Source organism: Coturnix japonica, chromosome 3 (genome assembly GCF_054131305.1).
Source record: "Coturnix japonica strain WE chromosome 3, WE-NBRP24, whole genome shotgun sequence".
Taxonomy (NCBI): domain Eukaryota; kingdom Metazoa; phylum Chordata; class Aves; order Galliformes; family Phasianidae; genus Coturnix; species Coturnix japonica.
Window position 1 is genome coordinate 3,121,850 of NC_140665.1, and position 27,238 is coordinate 3,149,087.

The window sequence follows — 27,238 nt, forward strand, 5'->3', positions numbered from 1 at the left end:
ATCCTTACTAGAAAACACTTGTTATTTTGAGTCTTTTTTCATGGGAGTTGTGTTGTTCTTATTCTACAGGAAGAATTACAGAGAGTCCTGCCCAGCAGGAGAGAGATTTCAAGCTAATAACATCTCTTTTAAAGGCATGCTTTGTCGTGAGAAACCTTGATGCCATTGATAGCACACTTTCTTACACTTTATCAACTCCTCAAACCAAAAATTCCCACATCAAAATACCTTCCCTTTTGTTCCTGTACTGCAATTCCACGGTAAAATATTTGCTTTCTGCAATGGCATCTATAGGATGCTGGTCCTGAAGTGCATGTCTTCCCCCCTCTCCTCCGCCTTTTTCCTTAGCGCTTACTTCACAATAACTCCAGCGACTAAGACCTACGTGTCCTTTGAAAAAGAGAGATAAGGAAATCTGTCTGCAAACCATGAAGTTCAGCCACTTGTTTGGTCAAAGCGAGAGCCAACAGGAATCTGACCTTCAAGATTAAAATCCACAAACTGAGATTAAATACACAGGTCAGAAAGGAAAATACCTCTCTGTGAGCTGTTTAGCACATATAATATGAAATTTAAATTCCCCTAAGTTAAAGCAATACTGTTATTACACACTCTTAGGTGAACTTTCTCCCTGTCCTACAAACCTCCAAAAAGATAGTTCTTAGTGCTTCTGTTTTATGGGCAAAGAAGCAAGGGATAATGGGAGTGATATGACAAGCATGAGGGCCGAGAGTGGTGAGGACAGAGAAGAACCCAGACCTCACATGGCAGAGTGGCTTCGTGCACCCTATGTGTATTCTGAGAATGTGACTGAACTGAAAAGATGCCAGAAAAGCCACAGATATTTGACTTTTCTTTAAATAAGACATTTAAATATTAAGTTTTGCAAATATCTCAAAAGCAGAATTTTGCCATTTGCATTCCACAGCAATGGAACTGGATGAGGGCACTTAGAGACAGGTTTTCCAGGTTGGAGATAGTCTACTTAAAAATATTTTTCCATAATGTACATAATAAGAAGTCTGGGAATGAGGGAAAAAAAAAAAAAAAAAAAGAAAGAAAAGGAAGAGGAAGGGAAGAGAGAGAGCTCATGCAAGCAAGAGAGAAATGTAGTGCAGGAAAGATGGAAACATTTCTTTAGGGACTAGTTACAACCAACAAGCCTTCTTAGACATGCCCATCGACCATGTAAGCATATTCCATGTGCCGGGCTGATAAAGGAGGGTTGCAGCTGTTTTTTTCCTTGTCTTCAATAAGGGTACACAACATTTAGAAAATAATCTGCAGGGGAAGAGCTGTGGCACAAATAACATTTATAAGGCAATCCTTTTTAATGGAAGAAATTTCAGAGTCCTCCTCATCTCACAGCCCAATCAAGGGTGATATGCATTCAAAAAGTGAATATTAAATATGCACAGAGCAAACAGAACAGGGAAAAAAAAGAATATTGAAATAATTTACATGCAATCAAACTACACTGAAATTAAGTTTTAATTGTTCAGTATTCTGTGATGCATATGCAGATTTTAAAGTATTCAGAATATCAATCAAGTGTTTACTTACATCAATCAATTGTATTTAAGCATACAAAACAGATGATGAAAATATGTTCAATCAGCTACAGCTCCCAACATTTACTGCAGGGTTTACGTGATCACTTTTAATTCAGTTATTTCATTTAATATTTCAATTTAATAGCTCATTCTTTCATTCAATTTCTAGGCATCCTGCCCATTTCTTAGACACAATAATAATAATTATTCATAAAAGGAGCCGTTTCCCATAAGTTCTCATATCAGCAATTTTTGGAACAGAAATGGTTTTTGTGCTTTTTTTTTTTTTTTTTCCCTTAAAAAAAAAAAAAAGTTATCATCTGATTATTATTTTTTTCCCTTTCAAATTAGACAATATTAAAATAAAGAACGATGTCTGTAAAATGACTCTGAACTCTGTTCAGTGGAATTCTGAGCCAGAACCATTAGATTATCTGGTTAAAGAATGTAAAAAGTGTGTGGCTAGGTTGCTAAGTGGTTGATTTTAAATAGGAACAGCATGGTTTGCAACCAATTAACTGTTGGACATAAAGCTGACTTAGACTTGTAGTCGCATTGCAGAATACAGCTTAAACACCTTCAGGTATAAATGCTGTAACTTCAGCTGTCCCCACTAGGACAGCCCTGAAATTCTATTGACCTCCAAGTAAATATTTTGAATACCCAGTTTTAAGTCAGATATTTGCAGAGAACTGAAGGTAGGCCAAAGACCATGAATATTCCAAAGAATCTTTTTCTCTGCCATCAAGCTGAATTTGAGCTTCAAACTCTGTGGTTCGGTGGACTCAGCTTCATAATTTTTGAATGTACTTGATATTCTCATAATATTTGTTCAGATAACGCACTATCCCAGTACAACTGATTACCACTGACAAATATAAATTCATTAATGGATATCAGTGAAATGCAAATAGGTTATTATTTCTTTCTGTTTGGCACCACAGCATGTGCAGAGACATAACGAAAGCTTGACTAGAAATTGAAACTGTGACTGCTGTTTTTTAAAAGAAGATATTCTGTGAGCAGAAAACACTTCTTTTAATTAGTTTCCTACAGCTCCTTCTACACAAGGCTCGGCATAGTAACTAAGCTCCTAGCCAAAACGTGCTCTAGACAAGACAGTGCCCTTCCTCAGCAGGATATTCTCAGCTTCCATCCAGCGATGGCTGGAGCAAGAATCAATGCAGACTGTTTGGTGTGAAGTAACGCATTTGCTGAATGGCAGAACATAATTGATGAGCTTTTGCCCATTCTTTTGGGATGGCGATAATTACTGGGTCTAGGTGAAGTACTAGATTTGGGGCCTGAGCCTCTAAAGGTCCTATATGAATGTTCCTCAAGTAAAAGTTCATGAATAACTGAACAAATTTCAAGTAAGCATAAGATACCTGAAGCCACTCCAAAACCTCTGCTACCGGAGCTATACTGTCAAATTGGGTACCTGCCAACATAAGGAAGTACATATACAACTTTATAGATTGTTGGGCATAGAACCAAATGCCTTTCACATCAAAGAGTACCCTCTGGTATGGAGTAAAGAAATAAACAAATAAAACAAATTAAAAAAAATAGGAGGAAAGAGAAAGCTAATAAGGGGAGCCAGACAATATGACTCCCTGGCCAGAGAAAGCCCTGGAGTGCTGTACCAGGTGGTGAATCTTGAAGACGTTCCCAGCCTGGAAAGAAGAAAAAACATCTTACCCTGTGACTCTTACCCTGTAGGACTCAGGTCTAAGAAATCAGATGTGCTTGTGAGGAATAGTTGAGGTGATTCTGTTAAGCACACATGCTGCTTCTCAGAACAAACTTTGGGGCTCAAATTAAAGCTGATCAGGCACTTTCAAGTCAGATTTTCAGGTGAAGAAAGATAATTTTTGACTAGTACGAAGGTAGCAGTTAACCTTTTACAATACATATTTAGTAAGAAGCAGTCTAGATGTATGAAATACTCTAGAAAATCTAGTAGCTCTAGCTACAGAAGTGACATCATTTATTTCTTGGCCTTTGCTCAAATTACTATAAAGGAGCACTAAAGGAGAGTCCTATGTCTAAGCCAAAGAAATGTTATTTAACAGATTATGATTCTATGAACATTTGTTGTACACTTACCATTTGATGACTATCAGTCATGTTAGCAAGGGTTCCTGTGGAATGGGGTTACCATTCAAGAGGATGACTGTTCAGGAAACAGCAATGTTTTACCATATGTAGAATAATTCCTTCCTATATGTCAAGTGGTCTAGGTTTTTTATTACCAGTTGCTATTAATGTCTGGAGAACAACAATTTTTTTATTACTATAACTTAATATTACATAAATGGAAACTAGGATGGTTTCTTTCTTTTCAATCTGCATTCTGTTCTTTTCTCTTCTTGCAATGTGTACTTCCTTTGAATTTCCCGCACTCCGTATTTCCTTTTTCATATTCATTTTCCTTCAAGCAAAAATATTTTGTTGCCATAGCAATGTTTCCCTGTGTTACAATTACTTCACAGGTTTCCTTCAGGTTTCTGTATGCTGTGAGTAACAAACACCACCTCCGTCTCACACCAAAACCCCAATCCCTTACCACTCAGTAACTTCTTAACAGCCTGCCTTTATCTTTAAATACAGACACACTCTTTTAAAGTACTTCGGGCTAAAAACAGATGTTAATTAAAAATGCTGATAAGAGCCAATGACACCTGTTGTTTCACATTTATTTTGCTCAATCCCATATGTTAATTCCTAGCCTTTATTGCATTAATTCTTGTTTTTCTTCTGTCCCAGCTATATACCTTTTACTCTGGCGATTGTGTAAATTTAACAGCATGCCTGGAAAGTTGTATTTTATTGAGCAGACATATCAGCATGTCTATACACTAAAGACAGCTCTATAACAGAGGCCCAGTATCATTGCAACGGTTAAGGATGAGTTGCTGCATCTATTATAAACCTCTATTGTATGTGTGTGATATCTCTGCAATTTCAATCCACAGCAGATGGAAATTTGGTATTAAAGTTAGGAAGAACATATCCTTTTCCTCCTTGACTTTCCACTAGGTACAGGGCCAATTCTCCCTTGTGCCTGATATTAGATAAGATGCATGCTTTTAGTGCTAAGAATTCTCAGAGAAAATACATTAGTTCAATATTTCCTAAAAACTGGCTGCCTAAGGATAAATACCTATTTATTAAGTCCTATTGCAGGACCAAACCTGTTGAGTTACAGCTCAGTTACAGCATACTTACATATTCTATTTAGGTTTGTCAATACCAATACTTTATCTTATACTAAAATAATGCAGTGGGAACATCCGTACAATTTCCACACAAAAGAACTCCAAATACAGAAAGAAGAGCCAGAAAATACTTTTTCTAGAACCCTGTTGTGTGAATTTGGGCATAATTTTGAGGAGTAAATGGAAAACTAATGAGTATGTTCTGTTGTTTTCTTTTTCTCTAGGATATCACATACAAGAGCAAAAATTGTAAGAATGACTATTTGCTTAGACCAAAGACAAATCTAACATAGCACCATAGGTAGGCACCTAGGAGAGAATACAACAATTGGGCAAGCCTATGGTGATGTTTCGCTTAACAGTCATCAATAATTTGTGGTTCAGTGATACTGAGCTAGAAGTGGTTTCTACACTGATATGACTCAGTCAATTTCTCTTTCCTGTATTTTCCCTTTGAACTCATATGCAGTTCTACCATCCATAACATCCTGTGGTAAGGAGCTTCACATTTTAATTATATGCTATGTCAAAAATCACTTCATTTTGAACCTGCAATATGCTAGTTTTGCTTGATGACCCCTACCTTTTGAACTAGAAGAACAGCAACAGTCATTTTACTGTCCTCTTTCTACCTAACTCTGATGATTTAATACATCTATATCTCAGTTCCCTCTTCTATAGGTTGAGGAGTTCTATTCAGTCATTCCCTTCATGCCTTTAATCACCCCAGCTGTCCTATAGCTCTTTGAGTTCTGCTACATCCTCTTACGTATCATAGAACTCCAAAACCATACACTAGATTCATGATTCAGCTAAAATGAAGTTCATTGGGTTTTTTCTACTTTTTTTTTTTTTTTTTTTTTTTTCCCCCCTAAGAATTCCTGGCATTCTGTGCTTGTGTTGAGTGCTGAACTGACCATCAGTTATATGACTAAACTTCTCTTCACAAACAATCTCAGGCTCCAGCATTTTACACATGAAGTTGTAAGTCATGCCTTGCCAGGTACTTCACTTTATTTACATCAAACTTTGATTTCTATTATTTTGACACTGTTACTGAGTCCCGTGAAGTAATTTTGCTGTTATTTTTTGCTAATCTGAATAATTTATGATCATTAGCAAATACTGGCCCCTTGCTATTTGCTCCTTTTCCACATTACTTATGTGTACAGGTCCTGCAAATGTCTAGCATGTCTGCCTGCATTTGGTGACTTCTACTCAGTGAGACACTGATCTTTTACTCTGTTTCTTACCTTATAATGAATTACCCATCTGGAAAAGGGTTCTCTTACCCTTTGGTATCTTCATGTCTTTAAGACATTTTGGTGAGAGACATTCCAAAAAGGTCTTCAATGGTTCAACGGTTGTGAAAAGAAACGCCCCTGCCCACTCTTATCCTGGTCAACTAGTTAGAAGGGGATTTCAAAAGAGACCTGTGAGCCTACCAGGTTTCTGTATCTTTCTGTGAACCTTTCTTCAAATATTTTTGTTAGGCTTTGTTACCTCTCTCCTTCTATTACAGAGCTATACCTGAGCACTTCTCTTTCTGTTAACTAACCAGTAATAATGAGATACAGGAGCTAGACATTTGCAGTGCAAATCATTTCATTAATCTTCAAATAGCTCATTTTTACATGGCTGATCAGGTAGGTTTCCTTTATAGTTAATTGACAGAGATAGGCAGACATTTGATTCTTCATGCTTATCATAGATATCTTCCTTCAATGGGATTACTCATCCTCTGGGTGCTCACATCCTTCTGCTAACCACAGCGCAGATGAGTGCGTAGAACATCCAGATGCTACATGATTGAGTTCAGACAGGTGAGGTGAACTCCCAGGATGCTACATTCAGTTATTGGACAATTGACTATTGCTGACTTTTGCTTTAAATTTTACTTATTGTACCCTATCCTTAAGAAGTTCTTAAGAGAAATAAAATGGAGCTCTGCATTTGAGGACAGGAGTCTAGGGTTATATGACTGTTAATTGGCACTTCTTGGAGGACACTGAATGCAAGAGGGAGAAAACTAAGAAAAATGAGGCCCTTTTAAGGGAAAAAAGAAAACCAAACAGGCAATTTTTGCACACAAGAAAGAGATAACAGAATGCCAAGGTATGTTCTGTTCTGATCTCACAAGCAGAGCTTAAGACAGAATACTGTCAGATAGTCCACACACAAGGAAATGAACTGTGATAGTGAGGTTCAGGAAGGCTCTGAAGATGAATGGAAGGAAAACATCATGGTAAAGAGATGAAACATGAATCAACGTGGGAAGACTGCAAGGAAGAAAAAACAAACAAACAAACAGCAGCTTAAGATAAAATTCCTGGTCAGAACTTCAAGAGCTATTTGAGCGTCACTCCAGAAGGAGACATCATTTGTGACTAAGTTGTTGAGGAAGGAATAAATGATGAGATATAATGAAAAGCTGAGGTTTGCTTACTGTGGCAGCTTCAATATGAAGCTATGTTGGTATGAACTTACTCTTGGGTTTTCATCCATGAATATGGTATATTTTTGTATTGTTTTTACAATTGATGTATGCCCAAAGCCTTTTTTTTTTTAAGTGTAGACCCAGGTGTGGGGATGAGGCAGAGATTTGGAAGAGTTCTGGTACTGGGATCACCAAGTCAGTTGGTGGCTGGGGGAAAGTTGGTCCATTGCAGAGTAGCTCTGGGACTGTTCTAAGTGTGCCAAAAGGGCCACTTGTCCCATCTTCCAAGCAATGTCATCTATTTGGTTCAGCAGAATATCTTGCCCAGATCTCTGATGGAGTTTTCTTTTTTTTTTCTTCAAGGGATTTTGTTCCCAAGCAATGATGTCATGTTATTTGCATGTTTTTCCTGATACTTTGCTCAATATTTCTTACATTGTAATTGTCACTAGAATTGAAGCCATTCCTGTGGCACCTAAATATCTAACTGAAAATGAAACATGTTGTGGAGGTGGTTCAATTAAAAATAATAATAATTTTTTAAAAAATCATTAGCAACACAGGACTGAAGAAAGCTATTCTAAACTTTTCCTGAGATTTAAATATTTCTTTAACTAAAAAATTATCTAGTTCCATTGAATAGGTGGCTTTATTTCATGTTTCACAAACGGGTCAAGAAGCATGACCAGGGGATCTATTCATATGCAGGTCCATCACAGCCATTGAAGTTCTCATTTATCAGTGCCATGGAAATACGAAAACCTTTGGTTTTGATCGTTCTGGCAAGATGACAAAAAATGACTCTTCAAAGTTCTCTCCAGAAGGTGCTACTTTAGTCAGAATACTGCTACTGAACTAACTCCTGTGGAGATGAATTCTGCTCATGTGGCCACCATAGAGAACCTGACTGACAACAGTGGTCATTTTATCTGAAGGCATAATTTAATGCCTAATAGGTTACCTTATGAATATAAAAGACATTCTCAGTCCTGAACCATGTCATCATTAATGTTTATACATATTTAGTGACACACTATGTACCAATATAATTATAGATTCCACTTTTAGGGTGCTCTTTAAAAGGATCATAAAAGCTCTTTGCTGACTTTGTCCCTCACTTCCATACAGTTGGCAGCAAATGGAATGAGAAATTATTATGAAGTTTAGGCATTTTCTCACCTTTTTATTTGGGGGTTCTGTTTAGGATGGAACACTCACAGCGCACACCAACTTTGCAGATTGCAGGTTAGAGACGCAAGAACCTGTTACAAAGGGTTAGTTCATACTGTGTAAGTGATCTTGCAGCATAGGGGAAGAGCTCTATTTTAGTTTCCCAAAGGTTGTCTTGGAAGTAAGTAATAACTACATCAAATAGTCATGTTAGGTAGTATAGCAAAGCACTTCACAACTCTTGAATAGCAAAGTGATTCACAAAACCTAGTACTGGTTAGAAGCAGACATCCCTTGATGCTAAGGATCACCTACTTTTTCCACCTCCTGCACTTCATGAATGTTCTGCCCAGCATGTAGCTCAATTCTTTGCATTTAAGCAGTAGTATCTCACACTGAACACTGGGAAGAGTACACAACACTTCTGAGAAGGTTTGTGAAGGAACAAAACCAGTAACAGCGGAAACACATCGTTTTCAATTTTAAACTCAGACAGAGCAGAATATTTCTGTGAATATACTTAAAATTATGTCAGTAGATGTGATCAGAGCTACACTTTACTCTTGAAAAAGACAAACACATTATCCTGGTATTTAGAATAGAGCTTTGCTTCATGAGGAATTGTATTTGTCCTTGAAGCTGGTGGAAAAGGGATGGATAATGGAATTATCAGATGATAAGCTCCAAATCATTTTGCTTTTAGTGTTTTTCCAAGAAAAGACAAACTAAAACAGTTCCTTAAATTGTATATTCAGAAACACATGAACAAAACAGAAGAAACAAGGAGCTGCACATTCTAATTCTTATTTTCCACCTTCCCAACTGCATTTCAGCCTTTACTTGCCAATCCAGCCTTTGCTTCCAGCTCATGCTATGTTATATTTTTCCACTGTCTGTTTGGAAGAGGCAGAAAAGTTTGAATAAAACAGGGCAGGCATGTGTTTGTGCCTGTGTGTGTGTGTCAAACAAGCAAGATAATTTCATGCATTAGAAAATACGGCAAGCACAATTTATGAATGCTTGATTAGAGTGAAGCAAAGCCATGAGTCAGCGATGCCATAGTTAACGAATGAAAAACTATTCCATCTCATTCCATGTTCTGTACACGGCCAGATGAGGCTGTTACACAGAAGCAGGAGGAGGTTGTGCAGCCACTCCCCCATTACACAAATAAACTTAGTAGGCAGCGCACAACAAAAGGGTGGGGGCAAGAAGGTTACAGCTCCCCAAGGCTTCCTAATAAATCCAGCTCTGCTCAACATTTTACATAATGACATAACGCATTATATTATTACAGGTAGTGACATCATAATAAAATACAGGAGTGCTGCTCAAGTGGCAAGGAACACCTAAGATATAGGTTTATACTTATAATTCAGTTCCTGTTTTTTTTTTAAATTATAGATAAGAATTAAAAGTGAAAATTATTACTAATTCCATATGTACTGTTGTAATGGATTCTTGGCATATAATTAAGAGGCCTTTAATTTTAAATTTGTATACTGAATACCTGTTTTTGGAGATATTCCATATTATTTATTCAGGGCCTACACCAGAAAAGATATGTATCTCTGTTTCAGAGCAAGCTGAAGATGATGCCCATCTCAGCCTGCTGCACCAGGTTCTAACCCATCTTGTACCACTGCCTGTAGTTACAGAGCACCTTCACATGGTTCATAGGATCTACCATCACACCGTTCATTATTCTGAGGGGAAAACTGATGGTAGAAAAATACTTAGCCCATAATCTCACTGATAATGTGAAAATGGATGTTGCCAGTTACGTTCAACTTTATATAAAACCTTTCAGCCTTCAGTAAAGATTAAAATCATTGGCTCGTGATTATTCTGAGGTGAGGATAGCCTTTTTGTAAAGGTGACTGTATTTCTCAATTCTAGTAAGTACAGACACTCACACCTTAAAAACTACAATAACTGGCACCTTTTTGGCAGACTCAGCAGGCAGGTCAAAGATTGTCTCAGCATGTAGAATGAATTAATATTTCTCTCCTAAGAGAGTGGGTCCTTGTAGAAAAGGCTTAAGGCAGATTGGTGGGGCATTCAAAAAAAAGGGATTTGGGGAGGTTGAGAGGGGGGTGTTGTTGAATACTTCTGTTTATCTGAGCGTTTTTCAGATTTAGATCTAGGAATATACAAGCATTTTAATATTTTAATCTTGTATTAAAAACTCCACTCTCTTCTGTCCGTCCCTTATGCTTCTGGTCTCCTCTACAGCCCAACAAACATCCTACATTGTCTTATTCTGTTTTGATCTCCACTCCCACTCTACCTTTTTGCATTACTCTGTGTGGGCCCCTTATCTGTCTCTAGTCCTTTGTCCTTATTTCCTTATCTTTTGCTTATGCTCCTAAGTTCACTTTCCTCACCCTTCCAAACCCCCTTCTGAGTTTCTGGCTCTCAGTGTCTTTCAGCTCCTAATCTCCTACATTTGCCTTCTGTGTATATGTTGCTTGCTTTTTTTCTGAAGCCCAAAGCATTGTGGATGACCCTACAGTATCTTGGAAACACTTTTTCAATCTCAGCCACACAATTTAGGAAGCACTGTGTTTCCTCCATTTCTTGCTGCAATAGGGAATGAAGTGATTATTTTGCTTTTAGGAGACATGTTCACAAGAGGGCAACACATGTCCCCTAGTGTTGCATCAAGTCAGCACGGACAATTCACAGTGCATCTGCATTCAAGTCTTCTAGTTTTAATTTTGCTATTACTTTGTTTAGTCCTGCATACACATATGTGATAGCACAAATTCACTGTGAAAAGATTCATGAACTATCCGTAATCAGCCTGCAAGTATTTAGTGCTAAGTGGATATGTGGTTAAAAAAGAGAAAGGATTGAATAACAAGGCATGAGATAGAGAACATGTAACTGACTCTAGATGCAGCCTTCCTGACATCCACATTGAGTTGCCATTTCTGACAAACAGGTATTGAGGAGACTACTCAGTTTCCACTGTCCTGATGGGTACGATATGATGATCCAAAATGGCAAGAGCAGAATTTTCTCCACGCTTTTGTTCCTGTTCTGAGCCCACACTCATAAATGCAGATTGGCAGAAGTGGCTTGCCTTGCCTGGCTCCTCAGAGAAGGATATAACAGCAGAGGCTGTAGCTTCTGCATGCCTAGACAAATTAGTGAGCATCGTGCTTCCCTATGATTTTCCCAGACACTGGGAGAATTGGCCTAGCTGACCTTCTATCTCCCAGAATCACCCAGCTGCTTTACCATTTCTCCAACAGATCAGCAGCACTCTCTCTTTAGCCTACATTCAAACCATTCTGGTCACTTAAGAAAACATCTAAAAGGAAATAAATACCAATTAAGGCACAGCCACTTTAATAAAATAAAGATCATCTCTGGACATCATTTCCTTGCTTTATATCAGATAAATCTGCCATTTTTGAACATTTCATTTTGTACTTAGATTATGTCTTTTCAGATAAGCTTTTAAGCATTACCATCTGTTCTGCAGCAATCACATGATCCTATCACTTTGGTTCAGTTGAATACAAATCCCTTTGACAAGAGGGAAATGGCAAAATTAACACATTCATTTGTTTCAAAAAACCACCATAACAGTAGATTATTCAAAGGCTGCTTTATAAAGGAGGTAAAAGACATGGGGAGACTCTTCTACACATCTCTGGTCTGTGTCCCATTCTGCTCAGGCAGCACTCTGGCACTGAAGTTTCTTGTCTGCTAGAGAGATTGAGACAGCGTTTCAGCTGTGTTGAGCAGCCCCAAGGGCTGAAAGCACAGCCAGGGCCCCATGCCTCTGCATGCCTGCTAGCATTTTGAAGCAAATCCTGAGTCAGAGGGAATACACCTTTCTCCAGCAGATATAAGTGCACTATAGTTACTACACCTCTCAGCAGTCTCTGAGGCATTCTTTCCGAGTCTGTTCTCTGCAGGCAACTGGCCCACAGCCATTACAGTTGGCCACGGCAGCAACAAATCTTCCCTGCTGGTTTCTAGGACAAAGGCAAGAGCAGAGTTTGTACCTGGTATTGTGGCCACATCTATGAAGAAAACTCCATTAAAGGCCGGTACGCATTATGCAGATATTTGGAACACTCTTCTACTTAGAATGATTTCCCATGAGTACGGACCCGTTTAGCAGGAAGATGATCCTATTCAGACTCAGTAAAGATTTATAAGACAGGATAAATTATTTCCTTTAAGTTTTGGGAGAAACATATATTGTACCATCAAAATAACTTGCAGTTCCTGGATTTGCATACGTAGATGATGTGCATAATCATTCTAGAACACAGAAAAATAAAGCACTGCAAGTCTTCTCACCATGTCCATCCAGACCCCCCCTCAACAAGCCTCTATAAACACATGGGTTTTTATACAGAACATAATTTCTCCATATTTTCATTTGCTTAATAATTCTCAGAGGGAATGTTTCGTTTGTAGTTGTGGCTGAACACATGAAAAGATTGAACTGCTGTATGTTGATATTTAAAGTAGATCAGAATTTATGCTATTGACGTACCAAGGATACAAGGAAAAGTATAGCAATATATCAGGGTAATATGAATTTTAGCTGAATTTGGTATTATGACTTCTCTATTGTTGGATAATTTACAGGTGAAAGAAGCATTTCATTTTCTTGTATTTTGATGGCTCAGACTTTTAGATCTGAAACTCAAAATGACTGGAATACAAATTTATATTTGAAACCTCTGAGGCCAACGATGACAAAATGCAAAGACAAAATGTCTTGGATCTCACATTTCTCATTTGCATCTATTTAAACCTGAAGTTTTCTCCAAGACTGTAAGTTGTTCCAACAGTTAACCTGCAAGCAGTTGGTGAAAATAAACCTCTCAGAAGCACACTATCTTCTTTCCAACAAGCTAAAAGGGAAAGTGTGATTCACTTTAAGTGCATCGATGACAGAAGCGCTCTGAATGGCATTTTATCTGCAATGCTGTACTTGAAAGGAATGAAGTGGAAGTTAAACAAACAGTAACAACGAATGCATTTTTTTCAGGGGTGGTCCTCTTGGAAAACGTTAACCACATTAAAGTAGGCAGTTATTGAAATATGCAATTAATTTTAAGTTGATAGAAGTTGAAACTGTCATTCACCTGAGCAGGTGGTGGAAGAACCTTCTTGTATATCTGCTGATGGGGTCCCTGTACTCCAGCACGGTTGTATCCAAGAGGGGTCTTGTTGGAGCATAAAAGGTTCCAAGGCTTGCCTCAAGCTGTTCTGTGAAGTATAAGCACAGCAGCAATGAAACAAGTGAAACTGTTTCAATTACAGCAGGTTGCTCATGTTTGCAGTCAGTCAAATTCCTCAAACACTGATGAAACACAATGTTGTTGTAGGACAGATGAAATTAAAATGTGGCAGCTTGTACAAACACAAATGTGCATATTAACTTTCATTCTAAGGCAGAGTTGACAATGACTGAGCAACAAAAGCTGTCAGAAAGATGAAAATGTTTATAACACATCAAGTTCTCACCAGAACCATACAATTAAAAGTGACTCATAAGAAAAATACAGATTGAACAAGTTTGTCCAGTAGAGATCAACTCTAAATTATCTCAGATTTTCTATGTCCTCTTAGGCAGACAACAATGAAGTTCAGTTTTTCAGGGATTATTGTTATATCCTAGGTCAGCAGGTGACAGAACCTTTCTTTTGATGGTCTTGAGGTCTAAGGAACCTCCTTCAACCAACACTTCTTCAAAAACTTTAAATAAAAGGGTCTAAAAACCCTGAGGGTTTGACTCTCCTGCAGCGTGCAGAAGAGTCAACCTCCCTTGTCATCAATAAAATAAAGCCCTTTTGTTACAGAAGTTGAATCTGCTTTACTTTCTGACTTTTCTGACTCCACAGGTATAGCTCTGAGCCATTTTACTACACGTTTCTACTACAAAATCATAAATAATACAGGAAAACACATAGCATATATTCGTGTCCCCTGAACATGTCCTATGCTTAGTTGAGATGAAATGTAATAATTATATTTATGCTACATGACTTCTGCTTGATAGTCAACATATAGTATGAGCCTTTATGCAGAGAACTGTCTTAGTTTCAGCTGGGATTGAATTATTTTCTCCAGAGTGTCTGGTAAGCTGTTGTGGTTTTGGTTCTAGAAGAAAAACAATTGACTGAAATTCAAAAGTAACTGATGAAGGTCTCACTCCTAAGTCACAGGTTGAGTTTGCTTTGCCAGCACAGGTTCTCCTTTCAAGACAGATACACAAACTGCTTCTGCTAATCAGAATTTTGTGTGGGCTTTAAAAGCAAAATACAACCAACCTATTGTTTCATTACCTAGACAAAATCTCACTGATTTGTTGTTATTAACATCTGTTCTAGCTAGCCATTTCTGCACTCAGTGATAAAGGTATTTCCAAGCATAGTTACATTCTATTTCATTAGGTTTGATTGCACAAAACGTGCTAATAGTACTGTGTTAGGAACACAGGCAAACTGTTAGTAAATTAGGTTTTGTGTTATCGTATATCTAGACAGTAAGGTAAGCTGAACTTTAAAGGTATTTTCTTTCAAAACAGCAGTCAATTTAGATTAAAATTGAATACAGCAGTACCTTTGCAAAAACAAGCTATACTCTCTTGCCATTGCTGTTTCCTTGATAGCATGTTTTGTACTTTAGAACTATTCCAACCTACATGGAATATGAGTAACTACCAGCACAGTTACAGATTCATTAGATAGCCCAGCTTGATGTTGAAGGCAGAATAAAGATCTCATGGATAACTGCCACATCACTATCAATAAAAGGCCTCACTGGGTTTCCGCTAATAAAAAAGAAAACAAATTACTATGCCAAATTTGTTAGATACACACAGAATAACTCCTGGACAGAATAAAATTCCATCTGCTGTAAACAGTGTTAGGAAACTGCATGGGGGGGAAAGCACACAGACATCTATTTATAATGTGCATATTTTTACAGGAGTTTCCAACCCAGCCTTTTTCCTGGGTCCTTTTAAAAGCATGTTTCATTTAGAATTGATATGCTGTATTTGCAACGCAGGGAATTTTTAATCAGATCCCCCAAATGTGACAGCTGATAGTTTGGCAGCAGCGTAGGACACTCTGGAGTTTTTCTATCATCAAACACACCAGAACCCTAAGTATTCTTTCTGGGCACAAAACATGCCTGGTCCCCAGCTGTCTGCCTGCCAGACTGGAGGATAACACCTTCACTAAATCAAGACACTTCAAATCTTGAAGTCTCTTGAGTTTCAAGATACACAGCAAATCACGAGGAAGGCACCACATCAGGCTTCAGCAGAGACAAGGCTGAGCCTAAAATTCATCAGTTCTTGTGAGAGACCCCAGCTAGTACTGCAGGGGGGCAGGAGAATACTGCGAGGACAAAAGCTGTAATCCTAAAGGAGGCAGCAGAGGACAGTGTATTCAAAGCCTTCGGATCTTGTAGCGAAAGAGTGACCCTTCACAAGCACCTTAACAATTCCACTCAAATCCTGTTAAAGGAGAATTTCCCTCCTTAAGTCAGTGCTGCCTTGGTATGAGTATATAACAAGCATTTGAAGCCTATATTAACTAGCATTGGTCTGTGACAAGATAAATTTATGTAACACAATAAAGTTACAGTGTATATAAGGTAGTGCTATACATGTTAAGCCATGCCTATACCACGTATATGTTAAAATAATGCGCATTTTATTATCACTATTGGTAGAAACATTAACTAAAATGCTATCAACACATTAATCCAGACTTCATTGAAATATATGTATATATATTTTATTAGGGAGTACTATGTTCAAGTGGCTATCTGGAATCTATTGCCTTTTTTATACAGTCAATAAATATAACTAATAAATCTAAAAATAAATATATAATATATAATATGTGTAATACAATAAATATAAATAATATAAACCCTACCAGATCTACAGACTCCAGAAAAGCACATTAGAAGTGCAATCAGTCCCTTACCTTCTCTGTCTGGTGTAAGCTTTTGTTTAAGTAGGTGATTGACGATGGCACTCAAGCAGATATAACACTGGTGGCCCATCGTGTTCCAATTCATGGTGTTCAGGATGTTAATTGCCTCATGTATTTCATCATAGCGAATGTAGTGGTGGATGATTTCCACAAAGCCCAGCTGTCCTCTTGTTATCACACCTTTTTTAGGAAATATTAAAGCCGAAGATAGTGTTATGAGAATGTATAATAGAGTATTTTTTTTCAGCACAGTTAAAAAGAATTACTGTTGATTAAAATAAAAGTTAATGGGTTCCAGTGTTAAATTTGTATGTGATAGAACTCCATGTTATCTAATTATATTTAGATTTAGGGTGCTCTGGACAGAGGACTTACTCAACACATGGACAGTAGACTGAACATGGCCAATATCCACCAGTGAATACATCATGTAATAAAGTTTCATTTAAAATGCTAGAGAAAGCTCATTCCCAGATTGTCATTCTGTTACAAATGAAGCCATGCATTCCATGCTTACCGTAAGGGAAGAAAATGAATGGCACATTCCCCATTCAAAGGCATGATTTTACAGTTAGTCCCTGACCAGTAAGAATTAAAACAAATTCTCAGACTTTAATTGTAGGTCTCAGCTTCTGAGTAGGAAAGGTGACTAGAAAGACACAGAAAGTCATGCTCTTAATTGTCTCTGACTAACTATGGATTTTCAAGCCATCTGATGGTTGGGTTAAAAAGGTCTGGTAAGAGAGAAATGTAGACATGATATACAGAAAACAGATCTCAGAGAATTTTCATAAGTGTAGTTGTGAATATTGTTCATGATGGAAAAAAAAAGTGGAGAAAAAATGTGGGGAAAAAACCCATTTGACTGTAGGTCTGGGTCAGACAGTCTACTGAGAATGTGCAAATGCAGACTTGATATTATTTACCAGGTTATATATATATATGTATGTATATATTTGTAATATATTTAAATTTTATTCTATACATATATATAAAAAATACATTTGTCAATTGTATTTCAGTAAATATTTGCATATGTGAAAGACTATGGACATTGTACTGTGTAATAGCTATGTTTAATCTGTGTATGACTCGGATAATATCTAATTGTTACAATAGAATTTATCCTCCTTTAATATTTCTAAAGCATTATACAAGTTGGGAAATCTTCACATAAATCACTAAGTGAAGATGAAAATACTTATTTGCGTGCTAATTAAATATAATATTATGTTTTAAATACCCGTCTAGGCCAGCAGCACTGAACCACTGGCACTAGTACCAGGTCTGGCATCATCCACTGTCTAGGCTGACATCAATGACAAGAAGCTGTAATATGTTTAAAAAGTAATTTGGCAATAGACAACAAAAATATTTGACATCATTATCGTTTGAGGGTAAATTTAAAATGAACGTTTTCCTGAAATAATTCTACCTAGACATCACAACACAGGATTCATAGCTCTTGTCCAAGAGCATAATACAGCAGCTGGAAGTTAAAAATCTATTTTCCAGCGGACTTTTATGACAAATGAAAGTAATGTTGATATAATTTATAAATGTTAAAAACAAAGGACTGTGGAACTCTTTCAAGAGGAGAGAGGTTACTTAACGCGCCACACATACACAGTGATTCAGTAAAACTATGCAGTCCAGAATCAATTGCATGGCTCACATCCAGCTGTAATCTGTGCGAGATCTTTCTCTGCTTGAAGAAATTAAAACAAAATGCTATGTATGATGCAATAGCTGTAGTTCCAAAAATGGTGGGGTTTTTTTGGAATGGCAATAACAGTGGTGTTTCCAATGCCAATGAGAATAGCTCATTCGTAACAAATTAGCGGATTACTTCTACTACTACAGAATAAAAAGTTTACCAACTCTATAGTACTGCCTTGAACATTTTCTGTGTATTAGTTTGTAAATCTATGGACGCTAACATATATTAAAACAAACAAAAAAAATCAGCAACAGCAATTCTACCCATTGTGTGGAAATTCCACGTTAGGTGTAGAAAACTGAGTGGTAAAGCTGGAAACCAGAACGCAACAGAGAACAGCATATTTTTGCACGGTGGACTGCAGAGGAGAAGGTAGGGAGAGAAAGAGATTTTACAGTAATTATAAAGAATGAATTTTAAAAAATGATAACTTTCAGCCATAGAGGTCAACAACTTCCCCTTTATTTGGATGCTTGACTTCTCTTGGGTGGTGCGCTTCCGGGCAACCTACTAGGGAAAAAGAGATGACGGCCAACTCACTGCCTAATTGATTTAGGAACTGTGCCCAGGGAGACAGTCCAATTAAGTTTACAAGCTGGCAATTATCAGGAAAGGCCTCTAAATCCCTGCACTGAGAGCCTGCTGCCTCCGTAAGAACATAAATGTGCTAAAGATAGCAAGGGGAAAGCTGTGCTTTCTGGAAAGCTGTTGTGAGTAAACCCCACAAGGGAGGACGACAGAAAAGCAAGGTAGGTGTGGGTAGAGTGCCTTCTGCTTGACAGGTAAGAGGTAATTTAGAGGATGTTTTTTTAATGGCCAACATGCACAAAAGCATCAAATAGCTGTTTTAATTAGTGTTCTGGGGGGCTCTGCAACCATTAAAACTGCCACTGAACACAATACGGCAGAAGTATCTCGAAATAAATGGGGGTTTGTAAACATTTTTAACAGCAATTTTGGATAAAAGTATTAAACTGGATCAGCTCTTTTAAAGGTTTATAGCCGAAAATCAGTCCAATGTTTTTCTTGGTGACATTAATTTTGCAGGGGCAAAATTAATAGTAAAGGTTTGGTAAAGGCAGACTTTCCAATGTTTAGTTGAAAACTTCACAGTCACCTCATTTTTTTAAAGTAGGTGTCTTCCTAATCACATTAGATTTATAGGAAATATTTACCACAAAAGAAATAAAAAAGAAAAAGAAACCCACAAAAAACCCCAAATAGATTGTTGTAAAGATTGACAAATCGTCCTTATTTCTTGGTCAGACAATGGGCAAAGTACTGAAGTTTTCCATGATAAAGTGTACTCAAAATGGCTGCCTGCCATGGGGAAACACTGGATTGGTAGTCAGAAGATTTAAGCATGATTGGTTTTTTAGCTCTCTACACTGGGTCTGCACCACTGAAACTTGATTGGCTTAAGTGTTATGAATGCAGTTCTCTCTGATAATGAACCACAGGGGTTTTATTCTTAGTTGAGCCAATGACTCCTCACGTAACTCTTAAAAAGCCTTCCAGATTTCCTTTACTCTTGTTATTCTGTTTGTAAATCACAGTCAGTTACGGTTTTACTCTCTTAAAGCCTCTTCACACCTAAAATGAGAAGTGCTAATAAATTCTAAACTGACAGTTATTACTTTTTTCTTTTATTCACAACTGCTGGTAAATTATTTGAGATGCTAAACTTCTTTGAAGGTTATGAAAACCTTCCTTCTTGTGTGAAGTTTTTAAGGGTAAAAATGCTGTGACTTCATCTACTGAGGCCAGAAAATAAAAGAGTACTGAAAAAAAACATACATTGTAATGGCAAAGATAGTTGTATCATACGCAAAAATAACCTGTTTAGGAAAGAGGATAGAATTACTATCCTATTATGACATGTAGCTTATTTTGGTATGTTACAGGTATTTATACAAAGTGAATACAATAGCAACAATTGTATTCTATAGATGAAAATAATTTTCTGTATCAGAAACTGTTCAGTAGGGAAAATAATAGGATCCTGACTCACATATCAGACAGCACAAGAAAAGATATTAAGGAATAGTGAAACATAATGGACTCTGATTTGCATCTTCTTGTGATCACTGGAATTGTGAGTTTTTAAGGTTTTGGCCCCATTTATCTAAAATGCTGTTTTCAAACTACACAAAACTTCTGAGGTACAGATGTTTCCTTGAGAGCCTAAAGGCTCGATAGATGTGCTCAGTAACTTACCAAGTTTAAAGCGAAGTACTCCTAAGGGTCCTTTGTCAAACCTAACGAACAAAAGATCGTGAACATCTGTGCCATCAGTGCTGGGAGATGCAGCTTGAGCAGCAGCCCACTGAATCTGGATGAGGCTGCTAGACACGTAAAAGTGTTTGCTGAACTGCAGAGTCGCCTCAGGTGCATAGTTGTCTGCCAAGAGTTGAATTTTAACTGGGGAAAGTGCCGTGTCAAAAATCTGCAGCTCCCCTTGAGAGCTGCCGACCAGGAATATGGCCCCAGAAGGGTGGTAGGTTATTAATGCAGGCAATAGTTTTGCTTGGGCTAACAGAGTCACTTGGTTGTAGGCATCATACAGAATTATTGACGAATCCTCACAGCCCAGGACTATTTTGTCTTCTGTAATATTTCTGCAGCAGCTAATGGCCCTTGATTGTAGAGGTATTCTGGTGACTGCTGCACACCGAATTTTGTTTCTAACGCAATTGTAGATGCAGCTGTCAGCCATGGGCTCTTTATCTGCAGAGATGGAGCGCTCAACTGTGTGAACCTGGTAAGGCTCTTTAGTGCTGAAGCAAGCATCAAGTGGATCCCATTCTGTACGGACATAACTCAGAACCTGTAAAAAAAAGACAAAATGCTTTGGTAGTTATTTGTAAAATATTATTCTTAACTTTGGCAATTTAAAATTATCTGAAAATACATCTTTTTCATCACTCAGTAAGCTAAAACAAGTTATTACATCTATTGTTCAGGCTTTTAAAAGGTTAATTTATTGCTACAGAGTCTGAGCCATATTCTTTTACTCAGAAAATATAATAGGTTAGCAGCATTGAAGATAAAAGAGGGGATAGTCCTAACAGTCCTACTAGAAGAAAAATGAGATGCTGACATATCAAAGAAAGGATGATTATTCAGAAAAAGTGAAAGGAAAAATCCCAAAATATATTGAAAAATTCATAATAGACTACTCTAAGCACCACTTTTTGATCATTTGCTCTTGGTCATGGTAGCAGAAAATATTATACTGTAGTGTTGGAAACAATGGCATGTTTAAACAATGTACACTACACACTGCCAAACAAGTAGGTGGTAGATGCTTTTTTTGGTGCCATATAATTAGTTAGAGAAGATGTACTCTTTAGAGGTACCTGCAGGTTGAATAAAGTAGAAGAACACAAAGGCAAAGTATGATCCAAAAACAGCAGCTGGCAAGGAGCAAGAATTTGTAGTGTAAAAACAGGAGAAATACTATAAAGTGATGGAAGCAACAGTGGAGTCCAATGCAGATTCATTCCATATCTGGGAGAGGTATTGTAGATGACTGCAGGTGGGAAAGTGTGGGAGAAGTACTAGTTGTAGTTAAGTTACAAATGGTTTATAAAAAGCTATTTGTCTGAAAGAGATAGAAGATAAACATTGCTAGAAATAGAAAATATTAAACCTCACTCTCAGGTATATCCATGGCATTATTCACAGGAAAAAGTTGCTGACCATACACTTAAAATGGCTTCTTTTGAGTCTAGGTGGTATGCAAGTACCATTTATGAAAAGGGATAACAAAAACAGAGATGGAGAAAACCTGGTAACTTCAGAGTGAAAACAGAAACATGCACAGTATACTTAAACAGTTTAAAGCTGATTTCCACAGACCACTAGACTAACTGAATGTGCAATTTAGCCTTTCAACTTGAAAAGTAAGAGACTAAGAAAGTATGTTTTTCTTTGGCATACCACCCATTACTTCAGAAACAACAAATGAATTTGGGATGCTGATCAGACTGATTAGGATGTTTACTTATTTTGTGAGCAAATGGGCTTCTTATTTAAAAGCAAGAAAAATCATTGTAATTCTGTGGCTGCAAACCAGAAGTCCTAGGTAGTATAAGATGAGTCATTAGGGACATACCAAGAACTATTTAACAGGCAAGAAACAACATTAGATGTGAAAGCATCTAAAAGAGAAGTCAATGCATCCAACTTGTGAAAACCGGGTAATCTGAATTCAATGAAGAACAGTGATTGAAGAAAATATACACCAAAGAGGAAAAAGAGGTTAAGTAAGCTATAAAGCTTGAAAATCCATTTGTTACCTGCTCAGTTTGCTTACCAATGACTTAGCCTCTGCAGCTAGTGATTTAAGTAAGTCTATAAAATGTGCAGTGGCTACTGTTCAGAAGTTTGGTTTTAGAACTGCTTGCAGCGTGTAGCTTATTAGTATGTTAAATTGCATAGCAAGGCAACCTGTAAAGGGGTTATGTGGACAAAGGATTACTGTGACCACAGAGCTCTGTAACCCCAAGTAAAGACAGGGTGAATTGTCATTTGTTCTGACTATGCACAGAGATTCAGATAGTTGGCTTTCAAATACATGAAATAGAAATCCTGCTCAAGCAAGTCTTCAAAGCTTCAAAACTTAAGTGAAACGAGCCTTGAGGCCCCCTGGGACTCACGTTTCTGTTTTCCTGTGGCAGGTTTCAGTTCACTACATTAGTTACCTACATATTTTGATTCCAAACCAGTGCTCCTCTCTGGACATCTCACTAGCTATAAGAAAGCCATGAAGGTCAACACAATAATTGAGCATACGAGAGATGAAAGACTGAAAGCAACATTGAACTCTGAAGAGAGACTGGACTTGAATATTAAGACAACAGAGAAGAAAACATAGGAATCGTAGATTTTTCAGTGCAGTAGAAGAACTGCTGGAAAACAGCAATAGAAGGCCTAATTTAATCAGCCTTGAAACAAGAAGTTTCCTACCTGCTCGTAATTTTGAAAGCCGATCCCTAAAATGAAGTTCAGGGTAGAGCTGGTTGCTGTACATAAAGAAATTATATACTAGGGAAATATTCCTGAGAGAAAAGGAAGACTATTCGTTACTTTACAAAACATGAGTTTTCACATGATGTTTAAACAAACTGGGCTCAAACGCAACTTTCTAGACATTACTGGCTGAAAACAAGAGAAACATTTCTCCTAAGATTGGAACCGATAAACTGCTTCTCACGCATCGGTGGCCTCATTTGCCTCTTGAAGGAAGAGCAGCAAGCCTAGAGACCTCTTTGTTCTGGTTTCCAATTTTACTGAACATAGCTGGTATTTGGCACTCTGAGGGGGGCAAAAGGATATTCTCTTTCATCTGAGGGGGAAGATTTGAGTTTCTCTGTCAGAAATTTTACTTTTATTAATAATTGCTCATGTCACTAACTGAAGAACTAAAGCAGAGACATGCAACTACAAAACCATGTTAATGAGCCTAAGATAACACTTTTGAAAGGAAAAAAAAAAAAAAAAAGCATTCCTTCCAGGCCTTCCAGTACCTGAGGGGGGCCTGCAGGAAAGATGGGGAGGGGCTCTTTATCAGGACGTGTAATGATGGGACAACGGATAATGGATTTAAACTAAAAGAGGTTAAATTTAGATTAGGTATAAGAAAGAAATTCTTTACTCAGAGGGTGGTGAGGCCCTGGCACTGCTGCCCAGAGGGCTGGGGGTGCCCCATTCTCAGAGGTGTTCAAAACCAAGTTGGATGAGGCCGTGGGCAGCCTGAGCTGGTGGGGGGCAGCCCTGCCCACGGCACAGGCTTTGAACTTGATGGTCTTTAAGGTCCCTTCCAACCCAAACCATCCTACAGTTCTATGAATCTAAGCAATACAAAGACTAGCAATCAAAGCATATTTTTTTCCAAGAAGATGGTACTCCATTACCCGCCAGTTGTTTATCTACATGGTAAGTAGCAACATGCTCATAAATGTAGTGAACATAACATTCTAGCAGTTCACCTGAAGGAATCTGATGGAATTCCTGGCAAGCAGTAGTTCCGAACTCCCTGTAACCCTAAAGGGGAACATCACCGTAGCAGTATATCTTTCAGTTAACAAAATCAAAATTTTCCTGGGGAAAGTGAATATTAAAGCTGTACGAGTTTCCCCAAGAGCGTAGGACAACTGTCAGAACTGTGGAAGAGGGAGCAAGCTGGAGGATCTAAAAAGATAAAGACATACTATCACACTGCTATTTAGTCCATAGATCTTGGACCAGTCACTTAAACTTGGATTTCAAAAGAAGGTTTCTGGAAGTATTTTGCATTACTTTCTGTAAAATAAATAAAATGATGTTCCTTTAAAATTCTTCATAGTTTAGTGACAATACAGAAGCTTAGCAAATGTATTTTAGATGTATCCACATAACGTTTGTACATTTCCCTTATGAATGCAGTAGTCAAGCACCACTACAACACATTTCTACAACTCTGTTCCTGTAGTACTGGCCTATGCCCTGCATCAGCTGATAGCAGTAAGAGAGATACTGTGCATGCCAGCTTCTCAAATCCTAACTCAGAAATCATATCAATATAAGTAAAGGAATCTGACAGTCTTGATAATTATGGGATCTGAATCATGCTAGCTAACATACCTTCTTTCTTTTAATGTTTGAAAGAAATAATAGCACTAGCTTGTCCAAGTGGTATCACTCTCTTCATTGCAAATCTTCGAACACTTAAAATTGAAGTACTCTGCATAGAATACTGGGAAAGGATAAAGCCCACATATCAAAACAAGTACAAGTTTTAAACAGTAGTACTTAAGTAGAAAATTGGCTTACCAAGCAGATTAAAAAAAACCACAAGAAAACAAAAGAAGCAGAAATTAGCTTGCTGTGACTGGATTGTGCATCTATTGGTTGAGACAAATGTTTGATATATTTTATGGATGTTAAAGAAAAGCTTGCTAAATTTCACACAGTGAAGTGCCAAGTAACAACGAACACTTTAATAAGAAATGGAAAGTGATTTAGATTCAGAGGATTTCCAGTCCAAAGTGCAGTCTTACTATTTAGATCTTCAGCCAACATTGATTCTGATTCTCTTTCAAAACTTAACACATTTATTTATTATCTATTATATTTATTTATTTTGTATTATTCACCAAACTTTTAAGCAAACATGACATCAAGAATTTTACAGTCCTTGTTCCGTGGGTATTTGACTGTTCGGTCACTCAGTGCAGATGTTTTTCTGACTGCTACAGTAAAGCTCACTCATGTAAGTTCTAATGTATTTATTTTACAAGTTTGTTGCACCGTGTAAAGGAAGTAACTCTGAAATGTTGCTTCTTGGGTGAAAAGATAATGTTCTCTCAGGAAAATCACTGTTCCCACAAGAGTGAAGTATAATTTCAGCAATTTGTACTAGCAGTAAAAGGAGTGAAGACAAACATAGTAAAGACAAATGCAAAGTACAACAGCAAATGAGCCTTGGCATCATCACCTATTAACTTCTGCTATTTTTGTTCATGTTTGCTATTCAAGTTGATTTTAACATGACTTTCTGTCAAAGCATTTAATCTAAGGATGATTTCAGACACGATCCCATTTATTCAAAGTAAATTGTTTGAATCTCTGGAAGATTCCTCTTCTTTCAAAATTTTCTTGCATTATCTACACAGTCAGACAACTTAAATAGCATCTTTGACCACTGGTACTTTAACAAAAAAGAAACAAGCTATCAGTTAAACACATAAATTGGAGAATGGATGGGTTTACCAGAGGAAAACAAGGCAAACACAAAAGCAGACAAAAGTTCAACAGGCACCAACATACATCACACACCAGGGCTGTCATTCACTGACCAGAAAAGCACTTCTATTTCTTCAGGGGAGGATTCCTAACTGAATCCTATTGCATGCAACACAGCAACTGCTGATTTCAGAAAAAGAAAACAGAAAAAAAGACAAAAAACAAACAGACAAAAAAGACAAAAGAAAGTAAAAGAAATCAAGATTTTTAGGGAAAAGTTGTTCCCATTTTTTAAAGGATAACATTCACCTTTAGAATCAATAGCAGCAAATGTTAAGACATAAAGCCACAGAGCACAATTCCAGGCACATCTATAGTGTATTTAAAATGTAAAATGGATTTTCTTCTTTAAGTTGAAGTGTTGCTGAGGTACACAATAACCCAAACACTGTACGTTAACATAAGTCACCTCATTGTAATCAGCAACACTAATCATTACCTATACATTTATATAGCTACACATTCTCCATAACAGGGGCACAGTGCTGAGTATTTTAATGACAAATAAATAAAAAGCAATGTCAGGTGAAGAGCTTGGAATTTAAACAGACAAGTGTAGGCAAAGGATGAAAAGGGTCTGAACAGTTAAATTTGGTAGTTCTGCTTTTTAAAATAATTTCCTTATATTTATATTACAATACAGTCTAAATTAAAAGGATTATGAGTTTAGGCCTAAAGGCTCAGTGAATGCTTATTATCACTATTGTGTTAAGCACCAAGTGATGTGCTTGGGACTTTACTAGACAGCCTCAGCCCCGAGCGATTTAAAGTCGAAATCAAAAACAAGGTGTGCCAAAAGGTGCAGATCAGTGCTGTAATTTGGAAATCTCCCTATAACATATGAAATGGAAAGGAGAAAGAAAGCTTTTAAGTAAAGGGGGAGCTTCTGGGAATTGCATAGAAGAAACGAATCGATAAAAATATCAGAAAATAGAGATGGCAAACTGACATTAGGGAACATCGTGGAAGAACACGCAGAGACGTGGGAAGGAAATGAATGGCATGGGAATGTCACTGTTCCTCAGAAGCAGGATGTACAGAGGTTACGGTAAGAAATTAGATGTGAGCTGTGAATAGGGTGATGTTTCATAACATGCAACTTGCATAGGAGATCATGCTGCAAAGACGTAAGAGAATGGATGTATGTTTTAAGTACCAGAATCATTTTCACATGTGATTGGTCATAGCAGCAGTGGAAATTGAGAACTGCAGGTGTGTGTCTGGCAGAGGAGAGAGATGAGTTCAAGATAACCACTAGTGGGGAGAGGTCAATTGAAAAGAAGAATAGAAGGTGCAACTGGAGGTAATTTAAACTTAAATTCTGCAGTGCTTAATGATAGAGGTAAGAGGAAAACTGT

General features: G+C 37.4%; 1 protein-coding gene across 9 annotated transcripts in view; it reads right to left on the reverse strand.

Moving 5' to 3' along the window:
- Window positions 1-27,238, reverse strand: part of WDPCP (WD repeat containing planar cell polarity effector) — a 128,910-nt gene that overhangs the window by 39,516 nt on the left and 62,156 nt on the right. For 8 of the 9 annotated variants that reach the window (XM_015856574.3, XM_015856576.3, XM_085542370.1 and 5 more), the window contains 3 exons: window positions 20,310-20,919; window positions 16,364-16,552; window positions 13,502-13,625 (listed from right to left, as the gene is read on the reverse strand). In XM_015856574.3, coding sequence (XP_015712060.1) covers window positions 13,502-13,625; window positions 16,364-16,552; window positions 20,310-20,919 — 923 coding nt within the window. Of the gene's footprint in view, window positions 1-8,390; window positions 8,474-13,501; window positions 13,626-16,363; window positions 16,553-20,309; window positions 20,920-27,238 lie in introns of all 9 variants that reach the window. The other variant, XR_014944326.1, reaches the window with a different exon arrangement.